The 17,157-nt window shown below is 38.3% G+C and overlaps 1 protein-coding gene across 4 annotated transcripts in view; it reads left to right on the top strand.

Annotated features, from left to right (window-relative positions):
* The window catches only part of dcaf6 (ddb1 and cul4 associated factor 6), a 119,788-nt gene that overhangs the window by 30,511 nt on the left and 72,120 nt on the right, over window positions 1-17,157 (top strand). For all 4 annotated transcript variants that reach the window (XR_007956136.1, XM_052013316.1, XM_052013315.1 and 1 more), the window contains exons 7-10: window positions 265-482; window positions 4,887-4,980; window positions 8,737-8,859; window positions 14,552-14,800. Coding sequence is in view for 3 of the 4 variants with exons in the window: in XM_052013316.1 (XP_051869276.1) it covers window positions 265-482; window positions 4,887-4,980; window positions 8,737-8,859; window positions 14,552-14,800 (684 nt within the window). In the remaining variant the exon portion in view is untranslated. The remainder of the gene's footprint in view (window positions 1-264; window positions 483-4,886; window positions 4,981-8,736; window positions 8,860-14,551; window positions 14,801-17,157) is intronic.

The raw sequence follows: 17,157 nt of genomic DNA, 5'->3' as shown, positions 1-17,157 counted from the left end.
GAAGTCAATAATGCAAGAGGAATGAAAGCCATTGCTATCAATAAGAGACTATAACTGTACAGCTTGGTTCGAAGCAAAGGACAGAGAATGCTGCATCAGGATTAGTGGATGAAGTGGAAACCATAAATGTTTAAAAGAAAACTGGATGATTACTTGAAGATAATAAATATAGTATGTAGCTCTCTTAATGAATAGGAAGAAGCAAATAACTACCTTACTCCTATAAAATTCCAATGAATAACATTTATCTCTGTTTCTTTGCAGGTAGTTACAATGCTCGAGCAACTACTGGAATGTGTGCAAGATTTGTACCCCCACATCTTACCAATAAGTCTTGTCGAGTTACATCCCTCTGTTACAGTAATGATGGGCAGGAAATACTTGTTAGTTATTCCTCAGACTATATTTACCTTTTTGATCCCAATGATGATCAGGGACGAGAACTTAAGCTCCCTTCAACGGATGAGAGAAGAGAACCAGAGGTAAGTGATTTCGTAGTTTTTGGGGGAAAAAAAGATTAATCTGCTGTTGTAACCATGTATTTTATGCATCTGGTTCAATAATATTTCTGGTCAGTGTCAACCTTAAGGATGATTAATCCCCCTTTGAGAGTTTCTGCTAATCCTGCTTCTAGCAGACTTTTGAGGAAGTTCTTAAAAAAAAATTAGCTATATCTTTTGGACACAGCAGCACTAAATGCAATGGTTTAATGTTTTTGAATATATTTTTTAAAAGATATATTAAGAAACTGAGTATCGTAGGAAATGATTTTGTATATTTTAAAAAAATGTTTCAATTATTTAAGATCTGGTGACTCACAGTTGATGGATCAACATTGATTTAAAATGCTAATTTTTCAATTAATCCATTTTCTGTTTTTTATCAAAATAAAATTAAACCTATTTATTACTCATAAAATTATCTAAAATGTTTTTAAAGCAAACTCTTAACAAGAAAATAATGTTTTAAAACATTGCCAAATTGTGTTAGTTCATGGCAGATTTCCAATTCAACTTTCCATGAAGTATAATCAAAAACAAGAAAAAACTTTTTTTTCAACATTTTAACCATTTCATTGGTTGGACCAAAGCTTGAGCAACTACTGGAATACTACTTGGTATGATTTTGCAGGAAAAAGGAGTTTCCTGCATAGAAGCTATTTAATTTAACTCTACCTTCTGTGCACCAACAGTTTTTTTGAAATATGAGGACTGAAATCTAAAACCAGACATATTTGAATGGAGCCCATCGTGGGCCAGTGAAAGCAAAGCCAAAGTCTTGTTCACTGGCATTGCTGAATTAGTCAGCAACACAATTGAAACTAAACTTTTTTTTTACTGGACCATACCTGGAGGTTTTAGAGAAAATGCTGCTCTCTCTGTTTATGAGTACCTGTATCCACAAACCAAAGTGATTTATTGAATCAAACCATAAACCAGATTTTGTCAGGATGATGATATGGTATAGCATCCAGATCTCCAGAAAACCATTTGTTTCTGCTGACATTGTCTTACACGCTGCACCATTTTCAACCAAAAGTGGTGAGGTTCCTCTCGGCTTTATTCTATAATCTCTGCCATCACAGAAGCCAATATTCAGCTATTTCCATTCAATCCAAATGACACCAAGAAACAGTTTAGAGCACTGGACACAGCAAAGGCTATTGGACCAGGCAACATCCTGACTGTAATACTGAAGAACTGCACTCCAGAACTAGCGATATATCTGGCCATGCTATTAGTTACAACACTGACATCTACCCAAAGTGTATAAAGTAGCCCAGATATGTCCTGTTTTTAAAAAAAAAGTAGGACAAATCCAATACAGCTAATAATCACCCAATCAGTTTACTTGTAATATCAGCAAAGTATGGAAGTTGTAATCAACTTTCATACCAATAACCTACTTAATGACTGATAACCTACACACCAATGCTTGGTTTGCATTTTGCCAGGCCCCCTCAGCTCCAGAACTCATCGCAGCCTTGGTACAAACAGGGACCAAAGAGCTGAAGTCCAGAGGTGAGATGAGAGTGATTGCCCTTGCCATCAAGGTAGTATATGAATGAGTGCGACATAAAGGAAGCCTGGTAACATTGAAGTCACTGGACATCAGTGGGAAAGCATTCCTTTGGTTAGTATCATACCTTGCCAAAAGGTTATGGATGTTGGTTAGTCTTTGCAGCACAGGACGTCCCTACTGTCCTCATGGCAGTGTGCTAGGCCCAGCCATCTTCAGGTGCTTTGCCAATGACTTAGCTTTATGCCCGAATAAGAAGTGGGGATGTTTGGTGACGATTGCACAATGTTCGATTCCATTCACACTCCTCAGCAAATGAAGCTGTCTATATCTGCATGCAGTATGGTTTCACTCAGGCGTGGGCTGCTAAGTGGCATGTATCATTCACACCATCTTCTTAAGGGCAATTAGAAATGGACAATAAATGCTGGCCTTACCATTGGTGCCAAGATCCTGAAAAACTGCAAGAAAAATATGTCTAATGCAATGTGGTACTTGTAACAGAAAGGTGTTAAAATTAAAATGTTTGTTAGAAGCCATATTTATCAGTATTTTTAACAGACTAAAATTGAATGCATTATAGTCTTCTATCAGAATTCCCTTGATAGTGCGTGACCTTGCGAAGACTAAGTTAGGCAGCTGTGTTTGCAAAATGCCTAATGCTTGTTTACCAAGGTGAATTTATTTCCAGGAACACCAACAGCACATGATTATTGGTTCAGACTCTGTTTATAGAACAGCTATTGGAAGTAATAGAAGAAACCAATCTCTTAAAAGCCCCAATGTGATTAAACTTTTTTAATGACTGTCATATGTTGGTTATATTGTGTATTTGATGTGATCTTTTGATCTATAATATTGCCCATTTTATCGAAATTTACAGATGATATTAAGAAATGGACTGCCTCACTTCATTAGTTGTGTGCACAGCTTAAACTTTGGCATTTAAACTTCTACATCTAGTTCTTTTAAAGTTGATAGCCTGCTGTGCCACCATTAAATTTATAATTAAATAAAATTGACTGTTCCCGTTAGCTGTCATCAATTACTTTCACATTCACTGACAGTAGAAGCTTTATGGCACATTTGTGTACGTGACTAGAATTTTGCCTTCCAGTTAATAAAGATGCAAAGAAGCACTATGAGTGAAATTCTTCCATCTGTTAAATGACAGTATAATCTTGTAGTGTTTCTAAGAAAAGCATTTCTTGCAATATTTCCAACAGTTATTCTATAAACCAATTTTTAATGAAAGTTTATCACCCAAGATTGTGCAGTAAACTATGAATAAGCATCTAAATCCAGATGGTTTTTAATTTCCCTGTTTTATACATTTTTCATTGTTTTTATGCCACACATGTCTTTCACATGTTTATTTACTGTTATTCAGTGAGAATGCATATATCCTCTCTTGCTGACCCAGAAATTTCAGGAAGAGAATTTTTAATAACCTCCCCAGCCCCCAGAACAAAAGACTAATGGTTGACCAGGTTTCCTGCGCCGCTGAAAATTGGGCTGTTACAAAGAAACCGGGGCTACCATATGGACCAGGAGTAAAGTGCCCATAGGGTACCTTTCCACTGACCTGCTGTACCTGACTTAAGATCTTCCATCTGTCCCACAATCAAACACCCCTACAAGCCGCTATCTCCCATTGACGTAAGCCTTCCAGTACAAACCCCAACCCACACCATGGATCTTTTCTCTCCTTCCCCTTCAATATTTGTAGTTCTTGCTGATCTCTGAATGTGACTTTTTGGCTCTTTGTGGCTGGCTGAGGGCCAGGAGGTAGAGAGATAAAATGATAGTCAGGATCTGCCATTACATGGACATACACTGAGGAAGGTCCATTCTTCAGCACTTCTTGATGACAGAAACTGAATGGAAATTGGACAGACCTATTGAGGGAAGGAGGTGATGGGATTGGGTAAAGGTTCCAGCTTAGTACTTTGAAGGGGCATGTTGTCTATTGGGAGTTTGTTATGGGTGTTATTGGAGCAGCTGCGATTAGTTGCTGGTTGTTTAATTGAAGCAGAATTGGCCACTTGGGCCAGAGATCAGTACTAGATTGTGGCTGTCATGTTGGGGGAAATTTGAGATCATGAGTGGGAGAAATGTTTGCCATGGCTGAAACAAAGTAATTTGGCAAGTGTTCCAATCTGCTGCTGTGCTAGTGTTGTCCTTGCATTGCCCAATAATTGCCCTTTCCCCCTCCCCTTTTCTCTCCCCCTTCATCAAATCCTCCCCTGCCAATATGGTCTATGTTCTCCAGCAAACTCCAGAGGAATATCACACAGGGAATGATATCATGAAACACCTGAAGAGATTTCTAGAGTAATGTGAAAAAGTTGGTAATGGTTGTTACTGTGTTTTACACTGAAAAATAACTATTTTTCATTTGTATAACGCTTTAAAAAGCATCAATCTTTCAGAGTTGAATTTCTGAGCACATTTTCTTCTAATAAAATTGAATGTCTAAGGTGATGTGAGAGATGCTTTCTTAGTGATAAAGTTACAAATAAATCTTATGGATATTGCAAAACAAACCTGAATGAACTGCTTTTCTTTCTGTCATTTATCAAAGTTATGTTATTTTAATGTATAGCAGAAAGGGGCAATGAGTCCCAATATAGAAACAGAACATCCAAAATTAGTGTTTCATGTAGATTTTACTTCCAACATTTAAAATTATGTGAAAGAACCATTTATGCATATTTGAATGTTATTGTGTCTTAGGTGCTAACTGCACACTGCAGATGTTAGGCAAAGATGTTGCAGGTTAATAGTCTAGTTTTGAAATAATGTTTCATCTTTAATTGTGAAATAATGCTTTCATTTTCATCCTGATTTCTTATATTCATATCTAGATCCGGCAACCACCTGTTAAACGACTCAGGCTTCGAGGGGATTGGTCTGATACTGGGCCAAGGGCTAGACCAGAGAGTGAGCGAGAACGTGATGGTGAGTGCTTTTTATGTTAAATATAAATGTATTTGCTGCAAATAAATTAGGATAGAAATTTATTATTGATCACATGCACTAATCGTGCATTTTAATTGCAACTGCACTTTTGCATAGTTATAGAAATTCACTTCCTTTGAACCAAATACTGGATTAGAAGGCTGAAACCATCAGACTTCCAAAAAGTTGTATTCTATTAAATTAATAGAAAGCAAAAGAGATTGAATTCAATTTGATGCCGTGTTGCAGCAAAATGTGTGGATTTACACAAACTAGCAAAATTTGGAAGTGGATTACAAGCTTGTAATTACATTGGTCATTTATATTACATTTCTGCCTACATTTACTATGCTTGAATGGTTTACAAATTTTTTGTAAGACTCTAAATTGTTGCATTTCCTTGTAATACATCTTTTACACATTGTGCCCAGACAAAGAGGTTATGTGCTAACATATAGTTCTCTCAAGAAGAGATGCTAACTCACAGTTTGTCCTCTTCCAAAAGAGAGGCAGAGAGTTTAACACAGCTTTTTATCCATGGATAACTATACAAAAGAGAATTTTAAAGGAACAGTATGAAAATCTAAAAAATGTTTTGTTTGTTAAATATTGCAAGATTAGTGAAGACCATTTGTTTCATTTTAGTTAATCTTTTCCATGCTTGTATCGTTTCACTGGACTATGAATAACTCTAACTGAAGTACAGTTCCAAAAACTGTTCACAACTGACTTCAGTAATTTTAATCTAGTTTTCCTTGACCTGCTTCTGTGTTACATATGCAATTTATTTAACTTGTAACTTTTATAATGTCTTCTCTCAGTTGTTTCTTCCAAACTAAAGAGCCTAATTTTCATTCGCCTTTCCTTGAAACCCAGTCTGTCAAGGACAAGTCTCATCACTCAACAGCCCAACTATTTTCCTAATACTTCAGTGGCCGAGAGGTGCAAGGGAAATTAAGACTGGAGCCATTGAAGGACTCCTTGGCTAGGAAGAGGACATAGAGAACAAAGAAGTTTTTATTTTTGGCTACCATAGGATTATTGGGGAGGGGTCAGTGACAAGAAGGAACTGGGCCTCAACATTAGGGGACATTTGAGGGGAGTGCAGGAGCTAGTAAGGCAGATGGATAAGTGGTCAGCCAGCGGCAGAAGCCACAGCAGCATTTAACTAAAAGGACCTAGCAGTAGTGACACAAAGGGGAAATTCTCTGGAGTAGGAAAAGTTGAAAACATGACTTCTGAGAATCTGAAATGACACATTTGTCCTTCCATACCTTTTAGTAAGTCATAAATTGTTCTGCAGGAAATGCATGGCACAATTCCATCCTTTGGTCCACGTTAATCACAATATTTAAAACTGATGATCACATTAAATGATTTAACATTTGTGGTGACAGCACCACCTACAGATGAGATACCATTTACTCTGTTGAGATCAGCTTTAATGTAGAATGAAATAGGAAAAGAAGATTATAACAATATACATACAATCAGGATGTACCAATTTTGCTTTCTCACTTGCAGCTTCCCATACTGAAACACAATGGTCCAAACGTTAATAGACACCCTATCGGAGCTACTGCCTGCAGGACCCTCATGCCTGCACTTACATATGTCAAATATGGTCAGCTGGTTTTGCTGATTCACCAACTCTTGTGTCAGGTGGCAAGGTCCAGACAGTTACTAGGCCCTGAATTGCACAGTGCAGAGGTTCTGCTTCAGAACTTGCCTTGACAGTCTTTGACGGAAGACTAAGTTTGAGTGAGAGCTTAGTATTCTGCCAGAGCTGTTTTGGATTTTAAAGTTTTTAAATGTTTCTGGTGTGCAGGAATGTTCTGATGACTATTGAAATTGATGTAAATATTTAAAACAATTATTAAACATTTTAATTAATAATTCAAAACACTAGACTAGACTAAAGCACCTCTTAATCTGCAGGCCTAGATACCCCTTTGGAATCAGGGTCCAGTGGCAGGACTGAAAGGCACTCCCAGATCTGAGAGGTAGTGTTTATCGCCGCCCCCCCCCCCCCCCGCGGTGTTGGGGAAGTGCAGCAAGTGTGAGCTCCACCGCTGAACTTCATGTAGAACCTATTGGTATTAGTATTGGTATGGAGCACTGTGATGGGTTTGGCTCCTTCGAATTTTTCATTACGTCTTGGACTCGCTCTCTATGTACGTTAGTCCTGGAACAACTACAGTTCAAATGGTGAGATGCCAAGGTTCCCTTCAGAACTGCCAGTAAGATTTGGCCTAATATCGAGCTGGTAAACACAAATTTAAGGATGTAAAACATGCACAAGGAGATGTATTTTCTTGGACTAATGCCCTGAAGCCAAAGGATGAGGGTAAAATATGTTTAAATTGTACAGGAATCACTTCCTTGGGCAAATATATCAAATCCAACTCTCAGAAGTCATGTTTTCATCTTCCTGAACTGTGGACAATATATCCCCTATGCAAAAATATGGCCCTCAAATTAAAAACTTCAAAGAATGCTTCATTGAAAAATGACCACCAAGTTTCTTGCTGCTTGCTGCTTGTTACTGGCTCAGTTGGAGTAGTTACAGTTTTCCCCATAGTTTCTGCTGCAGTTGAATTAAGGGTCTGATTTTTGGAAAGTGGAGAGAAAAATGTGGTTCTCAACATTGGTTGGAAGCATTGCTGGTGGCTTGATCATGGCGCTTTGATTGAATCATCTTGATCACACAATTTCTACAAACTGTTGGGAATTACCTTAGTTCATCTGTAGTCAGATACTTATACCTCTGATGCACAACAAGTTCCAAGAACAGGGAAGGGAAGAGGGTAAAATTGGAAACTACACCCTCCTCCCCCCAAACACACCCAGAGGCCCACAGGGTTGCTGTCAATGTTCAAACTACACACAATTGAAACCTCACATTCATGTAATTGCTACACAGTGCGGCCCATGCAGTGGAAATCTGGTCTTAGATGCAGAATTAAGCCCTGAATGAGTGCTATTTAAAAGGATCATTAATTACTAGTGAGTTATAATAATTACTCATTAGAGTCAGACTTGCAGATATTTTCAGCTGCAACAAATTTGGAGCAGCCTGAACATTTTTGAGTGAAGCCATTTATTTGAGGGTGCTTTAGCTATGGCCCTTCTGAGGAGAGGGGCTGATTTCCTTCACTGAGTATGCAGGAACGCCAGCCACTGCTACACCTGTATCACATTAGTGTGCATGCTGGAGAATATTACATTCCCTAAATTAATGTGTGTATTTGATCAATGCTAATGTCTTGAAAATTGTTTATAACAAAGCAGAATCAAACAATACAAAAATAGTAAATCATGAATGGTAAGTGGTAAGTCATTCAGTTAAGTGCCCTATTCATGTAACAACTTTCACTTTTGCTTGAATAGGAGAGTAAACTGCCTACGTTTAAATTGTGGAGCACTCTCGATCTCCCCAGAAGCCTGGCAAGGCATACTTTTATTACTGCTCTCAAGCTGCAGTGGGAAGTGTGTCTTTAAGAACTGATGCCTATCTCTGATTGTTGCATTGCAAGGTGGCAACAGCTGTGTTAGGAACTATGCAGCTGATGCTTTAGCTCCTCTTTGTTGATCCATGCTATTACATACTTTTGATCAATTTTGCTTTTTTTGAGGAAAATTCAATTTGGCGCTGCCACCAAATGTATTGATGTTTTAGCAGACCAAAAACAGATAAATCCAATTTCATATGCTTACAAAGAAAATATCCACAAATATCTTTCTTCAATGTTTCAGGAGAACAAAGTCCTAATGTGTCACTCATGCAACGCATGTCAGATATGTTATCCAGGTGGTTTGAAGAAGCTAGTGAAAATGCCCAAAGCAACTTAAGAGGAAGGGGAAGATCAAGATCCCGAGGTACATCGCCATAGTCACTAAATACGCGTATGTACATTATTGCGCATTGCTGCTAACTATATATAATTGAAAAGTAGCCATTTACTGGCATATTTTACAAACTGCTATCTCATTTTGTAATCGTAGATTTTATTCAAACAAAATTTTGTTCATGCTGTAAGAACTTGAACAAAAACCTGAAAGAAGAATTTGTAATGGCCAAAATAAAATAATTACTCATTGGAACAAACAAACCTTCAAAAGATATTTGCTTTGACTATTGCAAGGGTAAACAAGGAGTCAAACCCTCACAGGCTGCAGAAGATAATCATCCTTCTCAAACACTGCAATCACCTAATTAAGATTAGAAAGAAATTAAAATACCATAGATATGATGATTTAAACATGTTCGAAAGGGAACATTTTGTTTTTGTGCTTCCTTTGTGTAATATTTAAAACACTCCATTATAATGTTTATACTGAGAGTTGTGAAGAATTTGCAGAAAGGAGGAGATGGGTACTCTTGTGATCTAACTGAAATTATGAAAGTTAATTTTTGGGATCCTTTTTCTAAAGAAAGCTTGTTTCATGTAACATTTTTTTTCTGGTTATAATTTGTACTGAGTTGTGGTACAATTAAGGGTCTAATTTAGTGTTATCCTCATGTTCATCTGGATCTCACCTTTAACAAATGTAAACAATCAAACAAAATTATTAGTTCTTGTGATTATACAGTTTCTGTAACACAGTAAAGCAGACTCAAGAATTTTACAGAGGTTTACCTAGGAATTAAAAAGCCAAAGAGAAAATAACAGTTTTGTTGACAAAGCATTTGCTTCAGAATAGGATGGGTACAAGGACAGGTAGTGAGCATTAGGAAGAAAATTAAATAATAGGGCCTGACCCGATGAAGCCATAGATAGATGCCAGTAATGAGATGAGGGAGAGGGATGCAGAAATAGTCTGATCTGGAGAGTTCAAGACACAGGAGATTAAAGGGAAAGATAAAGCCACATAGGTGTGAATTTTAAATTTGAAACCAGTGCCAATCTAGGCTATGATAGTTATAATGAGAAGTTTGGTTGAATGCTTAAGAGATGATGGAATATCTTTTCTGTAGAATTTGTTTGCTGATGTTTAAAATAATGTAGTACATGAAACTTTCTCTGCAATGTGTAAATTTCAGCTTCAGAATAAATTAATTGTAACTATTTGTTTTAGTTTTGAAAACTGTGCAATGTGTGAATTTTGGGGGTTGCTAGGGGTTTTAAGTCATCATCGACAATCTGTTCTCCCAAAGTAACTGAAGGTGATGAAACCCAGCCCTACATTGCCATCTCGGGAAATCAGTAGAACAGTCTCTCAGCCATTACCACACTCGTGCCAGAAACTCAGCTGGGACATGCTTTTCAACAGTTACTGAAACATTTTTAATCAGGCCCTTGGAAAGTTGGGAACCAAGACATTTCCAGCCACAGGGATACCACCATCAGCAACAGCAGCCTTCCACCAGTTTTTCTGAAGCCATTGAAGGATCACTTTGTGGAATACCTCTCAAGAAAAATAGTATGGTTGATCATTTGTGTGTTAAATGAATTGAGAAATTAATGAATTGGCAATAATGTAATTATTTTTGCATATCTGGTGATTTAGTGACCTTACGTGGCAAGTTTGGCAATATATCATCAATATAGATGTTGTTTGATTTCAGTGTTCTTCAATGGAGTATTAAATCTGTGGTGACATTTGTAAAAAGGACTTTAAATATAGACGGCCTTTCTGCAACTCTTAACTGTAGGGCAGTGAGTTTGCTTTGTGTGTTCCTTTAACTCTTTTTTTCTGGCACCTCAAGCTCCTATGCATTGTTACACTCCTCATCTCTGTTCCCTGTCACTCTTATCCTCTAACTGCACTCACCTTTGTATTATCAGATTGTGCAGAATGCACTATTCAAAATGATCTGGTGTACTTTGGGCTACATTGCAGGGAGCTCTCTAATTGACCAAGCTTCCATAAAATGATGGAAATGTGATTGCCTCTTGGTGATTGTATCAAGCTTATTGAAGTTGTAGGTGATTGTATGTGGTGTATGTCCCCTGTTCCTTAACAGTCATTCCCTGACGTTTTTCTGATAGATGTGTGTTGCAAGATGATTGAGTTGTGGTAACTGACAAAAAACTTGGTACAGACTTGAATCTTCTTTACATTGTGGTTGTGCAGCAGTTGGAAGCTGATGGAATGAAAACCCTTCAAGTTTGCAAAGCTCCTGCCTCATTGTCAAATGCTTTGAAGATTACAGGAGTAGGGTTTATAGTAACTCTAAGCTAATGGAAGCTTGTCATGCTTTCATATCTCAATGTTCTCCCATCCTAGCCGATGTCATCCACAGGAAAGGTAGTTTGACCCGACCATGAAATTGTACTAGGAGAAAAAGGTATCCCCAACAGCAGCATGGGAGCTTGAGCAAAATAATTAGGAATGTTGGTAATTATTGATGACCAGTGTCAATCCATGGTCCCCTAAACTAGTAATCATTAGGATCTGCTGCAGCAAGTTACATTGATCATCAGTAGTTTGTCTGATGAAGCATAATCTTTTGATCCATTGCTCCTCAGAGGTAACTCTCTGTTGACAGACCCTGTTTTTGATTTAGTTATTCATTTTTCGGAATCTGGGCATTGCTGTAAAGGTCAGTGTTTATTGCCATTCCCAACTGTTCTTGAAGGTGGTCAAGAGTGGCTACCTTAAACTGCTGCATTCCTTCTGGTGAAGGGACTCTCATTCTGCAGTCAGGGAAGAAAGTTCCAAGGTCTGGACACAGTATTGAAGAAGAAACAACAATATATTTCCAAGGAAGGAAGGTGGAAGGAGGCATGCTGGTGGTGGTGTTTCTAACAAGTTCCTTGGTAGGAGAACTTGCAGGTTTAGGAGGTGCTGTGGAAATAGACAAGTTGAATAAATGTAGTACATTTTTGAAAATGATGTGTACACGCCAGCCACTGTGTGGTAGAGGTGGAGGGAATGAATGAGAGGTCTTAGGGTTGTTGATGGGGTGCCAATTAAGCAGGCTGCTTTTTCCTGGATGGTATTGAGATTCTTGAGAGAGGTTGGAGCTGCTCTCTTCCAGGGGAATGGCAAGTATTCCATCACACCCCTGACTTGTGCCTTGTAGACGGTGGAAGAGCTTTGGGATGCCAGGTGGAGTCACCTACTACAAGATATCCAGTATCTGACCAGCACTTTTAGCCGCAGTGTTCATTAAGCTGGTCCTGTTGAGTTTCTGTTCAGTGATATCTTCCAGGATGCCGATGGTGGGGAACTTGGCGAGAGTATTGACAGTGAATTTCAAAGATATAAAGTTGGACCGTGTCTAATTGGACATAATCCTTGCCAGGCATTTTAGCAATGCCAATGTTACCTACTAGTTACCAGTCCAAAATTAAATGTTGTACAGGTCTTGTAGTATGCAGCCATGGACTAGTCGATTTGCTGAGGTTGAGATGGAATAGAATATTGTGCAGTCTCCAGCAAGCATCCTCACTTCTGACTTTATGTTGGAAGGAAGGTCACTGATAAAGCAGCTGAAGGTGGGTAGGTCCAAGACACTACCCTGAAAAACTCTTGCAATGTGATAGCTGGGATGATTAACCTCCAAAAACACAACTACCATTTATTGTACAAATCTATTCCAATCATTGGAGTGTTATGCCCTTGATGCCAGTTTGAATGATGTTTTCAATGAACAGGCTGCTTCACTTTGAACAGACACATCTTTTGCTTCATCTGATGCTGCTGCTCTTCCAGATGCTTCTGCATCCAAAACGAAGTAGCAAAAAAAGACGCCAATGACAAGTAGTCAGAATGAGCAAGTCAGAAATAAAATTAGAAGTAATCTTCCAGAAAATTCATTAATCCATGAATTTTTTTAGTGCACTGAACCCTGTGCTTGCAGCTGTATGTCCCTTTTAAATAGTGCATCCAATTAAGGCACTCAGTTTGTGAAATCAGTTCCATGAAACTTTGTTCAGTCGACTAGTCACCTGAGTGCAGATCTGATATCAAGGTTATGTTGCACCAGGGATGTAAGTACTTCATAGAACCCAACTTCTATTTCTTACTTAAGTCACCTGCATGCTCTTGGGAGCTATGTTTGATACCAGAGCCAGCTCCCAAGATAAAATAGTGGTTGGTAGGTGCCAACAAAAGTGGGGCAGTATGTCATTCTTTATTCTTCCTGGACAGCCATTTTTTTTGTGCTCTATTAGTTTAAAAACTAAGAAATAAAAGGTAAATACTTAAAATTAGCGATCTTAATGAATTTATTGCTGATTCTGTGGGATTAAGAACTAATAATTTACTGTACGTTTAATTCCACATAGAACAGGTACTGAAACTATTTGTGCCTCTGTAAAGCTATCACAAGGGATATTTTATCTAATTTACTTTTCATCTGTTTTCCAAACCAGAGCTCAGATAACAGGACTTTTGTAACACTAATTTATCTATTCTCATCAAAGTCAAATATGTGGAAATCTTCCTTCAAAAAGTCTTCCTTCAGACTGGAGATACATGATTAGAGGTGTGCCTCAGGGGTCAGCAGTGCTGGGCCCATTGTTGTTTGTCATCTCTATCAACAACTTGGATAAGAATGTACAGGGCATGGTTAGTAAGTTTGCAGATGAACTAAAATAGGTGGTATAGTGGACAGTGAAGAAGATTATCAAAGATTACAGGGAATCTTGATCAGCTGAGTAAGTGGGCCAAGGAATGGCAAATGGAGTTTAATTCAGATAAGTGCGAGGTGTTGCATTTTGGTAAGTCAAATCAAGGTAGGATTTTCACAGTGAATTGTAGGGCCCCGGGGAGTGTTGTAGAGCAGAGGGACCTTGGAGTTCAGGTACATGATTCCCTAAAAGTGGAGTCACAGGTAGACAGGGTAGTGAAGAAAGCTTTTGGCACACTGGCCTTCATCAGTCAGGGCGCTGAGTATAGAAGTTGGGAGGTCATGGTACAGTTGCACAAGATGCTGGTGATGCTGCACTTGGAGTATTGTGTTCAATTTTGGTCACTCTGATATAGGAAGGATGTCATTAAGCTGGAAAAGGTGCAGAAAAGATTTACAAGGATGTTGCCAGGCCTCAAAGTACTGAGTTATGGAGAGAGGTTGATGAGGTTAGGACATTTTTCCCTTGGAGTGTAAGAGACTGAGAGGTGCTCTTATAGAGGTATATAAAATCATGAGAGGCATAGAAAGGGTGAATGCACTCAGCTTTTTTTCCCCCAGGGTTGGGGAATCAAGGACTAGAGGGCATAGGTTTAAAGTGAGGGGGTAAGATTTAGTAGGAACTTGAGGGGCAACTTTGTTTACACAGAGGGTGGTACGTATGTGGAATGAGCTACCTGAGGAAGTGGTTGAGGCAGTCAACTTATAAAAGACAGTTGGACAGGTACATGGATAAGAAAGGTTTAGAAGGTTATGGGCCAAACACTAGGCAAATAGGACTAGCTTGGATGGGCATCTTGGTTGGCATGGACCTGTTGGGCCGAAGGGCCTATTTCTAAGCTATATGACTCTGTGGCTCTAAGTGTAATTCCTTAAACATTTTCAACTTATTAAAACTTTACCTGCCTCACATGCAGTCAGAAGTGATAATTTATTGCATATGTGTATAATCAACAGCCAATATTTTATTTTATTACCTTCTTATTGCAGGAAACATTGTTAGGTCAGAAGCAACAGACTCAAACATGCCAACTGCTCAAGAAGAAACTGGAGAAGGTACCATGGAGGTTGATTCTCCAGCTGATCAGCTGCCACAGTCTTCATCATCATCCACAGTTTCAGCTCAGGCTCCATCAACATCATCCTCAACTGCTGGTTCCTGTTCCACTTCTCTCCTGTCTTCACCTGATGGTGAACACAAGCGCCCACCTCAATCAGCAGACAACCCTCCACAATCAGGTAAGAAAACACCATGCCTGTAAATGCTCAGTATAGTTTAGACCACGTTTTGCTTAAATTGGATTCCAACTATTTTTCCAAGAACTATGAAATTTTAGCTTCAATTTGAATTGGCTTCCCACTTAACATTTCCCCAAAATGAACATAATATCTGAGAAAGGAAGGATGTCTTAACCCGTCAGTGGCATTGGATTCCTCTTTTGTATTAGGTTCAATGAATACCATTCAGATTACATTTCAAATCAAACCTCAAAGTGCAGTGTACTGCTTGTAAAAGTAATGAAGTGCTGCATTGGCACTCTATAGCGATTCACAATTAGATGTTTAGCAATCTATGTTGTGAATAAAGCTTTACTCCAATCTACCAAGTGAGGGTCATAAGGGAATTTATTGTGGCTTCAAGTTTCATATCTAGTTCAGTTACAAATATGGAACATCAAGAGAATAAAAAGCATTTTTTGAAAAATAATCAAAATGCCATTTTGCCTTCTTGTGATCAGCAGCCCACAGAATAGATGAATTAGTTGCAGATCATAGGGTGAAGCTAATTCTCCTAACATCAAATTTCATGCTCACAGTAAGTGTAACAAAATATTTCTCTTAACTCTTTTCTGCCTCTTGAAAGTAAAGTGGAAATTTGGCAAAAGTAATCTAATGAGACTGGATGCTGTGAGGATTAAATTGAGCAAAATCATGAGTGCCTCTGGATCCCAGCTCTGACTATTCACCTCCATTTTTAATCAAATTAGGATACACTCTGGTGGTAGGTTTGTAACTTAAGGACTTTACTGAGGCAGGTAACTCCTGATTTAACCGTGCTTGCAGGTTTCCTCGGTCTTGGTAAGGACAGCTGTGAAGAGGAGATGCACCTTCGTAACTTTGCTTATAGGCTAAGAGTAACTGGAGTGCTTACCATGCCCCTCCTTCTCCTAGTGCCCCACTCCCATCACCCAAGGTCACCACCCATCCTAGGTATGGGAAGCAGACCCCAACTTTCTCTTCATTGGGGTTGCTAATCAGATTTGTACAGACTTGTGAACATTCAATTAACCAGTCCTCACAGTATGTAAGGAATTCCAGGCTTCTGTCTTTCCTCTGTGCAAATTCCCCTTTGTTAGCTAATACAGTAGACCAGTCATTATAATAATCATTTTTAGACAAAACAGCAGCATGAATCTGTCTATGATATGTATAATCATATGAAAGATTTATTGGATTAATATTCAGGTGGTCACATTCAAAAGAATTTTGCTAATAACTATAAACTGGTAGTTAGTTTCAAAAGTTAAATGGGTATGAATCTAGATAAAATGCCATTTGATTTTAACAAAATTAAGTATAGATTGTTATTTTTCACATGAGGAAATCCTTCCATGTATTCGACATATGCTGCAATCTGGCTCGGAGCTTGTAGCTAAGGAAATTTGTTGAGTATTTCTAAACTGAAAGATGTTCTGTGAATGCAATATGGCACATCTGTCTGCTGACTTACAGATTGATAACTGTTGCTTTATTTTAACTAAATTATCTTTGAGTAAGCTTCCTTGTACTACTTTAGCTTTTGCATAATGCTTATTGGATAATTAACCATAAATCTGAATTTTCTGCTCTGTATCTTAATTTTGGTATTGTCTACATAATTTATATAAAATATGCCTTCTAAGCAGTCCTAATTATAACTATGCAGTGTATGTACATGCTTGGTGCGTCTTTTATACCCATACCTCTTCCTTGGCATAGTGTGTATTGTATGTATTCTACTTCCTAAATTTGTATATTTACCTTGTAGGCTGATGGCTGCTGCCTTTTGTGAATGGTTTTGTTTCAGTACCTTAATCATTCTGCATTGGTAGAAGGTTTTGCTGCTATAGACATAGGTGTGGAAATGGTAGCTGCCAGTACCTGGCTATGAGCTGATGTAATGTAAGCAGAGAAAGTTGGCTTAGTTTATTTTCAGATAGAGGAATGTATTCAACAATGTTTGCAGCCAAGTTAACTAATTTGTATGATAACCTGCCATATCTGCATAATGTAGACATTACTTCAGATGAGCTTCGGCCTAACTGTCAAGAAGACACAGAACAACTAAAACACAGAGATCACACAGAAAGACATGGTAGTGAATTTCCAAAAAGTTCCTGGATCCTGCTAATTAATTATTCATTGATCCACATTTATAAAAGCATATTACTAAAACGAATCAGTTGTTGCAGAAGCAGTTGCCACCATTTGCCATAGCTCTTTAAGTTTGGTAATTATGCCTTCAGCCAGGAAAGTTGCAAATGGCATTCCAAGGGGGGAAAGGAGGAAACCAGTTAATTACAGACTGTCCAGTTTTTCCACCAGTTGTGATGGAG

Source organism: Pristis pectinata, chromosome 4 (assembly GCF_009764475.1).
Source record: "Pristis pectinata isolate sPriPec2 chromosome 4, sPriPec2.1.pri, whole genome shotgun sequence".
Classification (NCBI taxonomy): Eukaryota; Metazoa; Chordata; class Chondrichthyes; order Rhinopristiformes; family Pristidae; genus Pristis; species Pristis pectinata.
The sequence above is the reverse complement of the archived record's forward strand: the minus strand, read 5'-3'. Positions and strand labels throughout refer to the sequence as shown.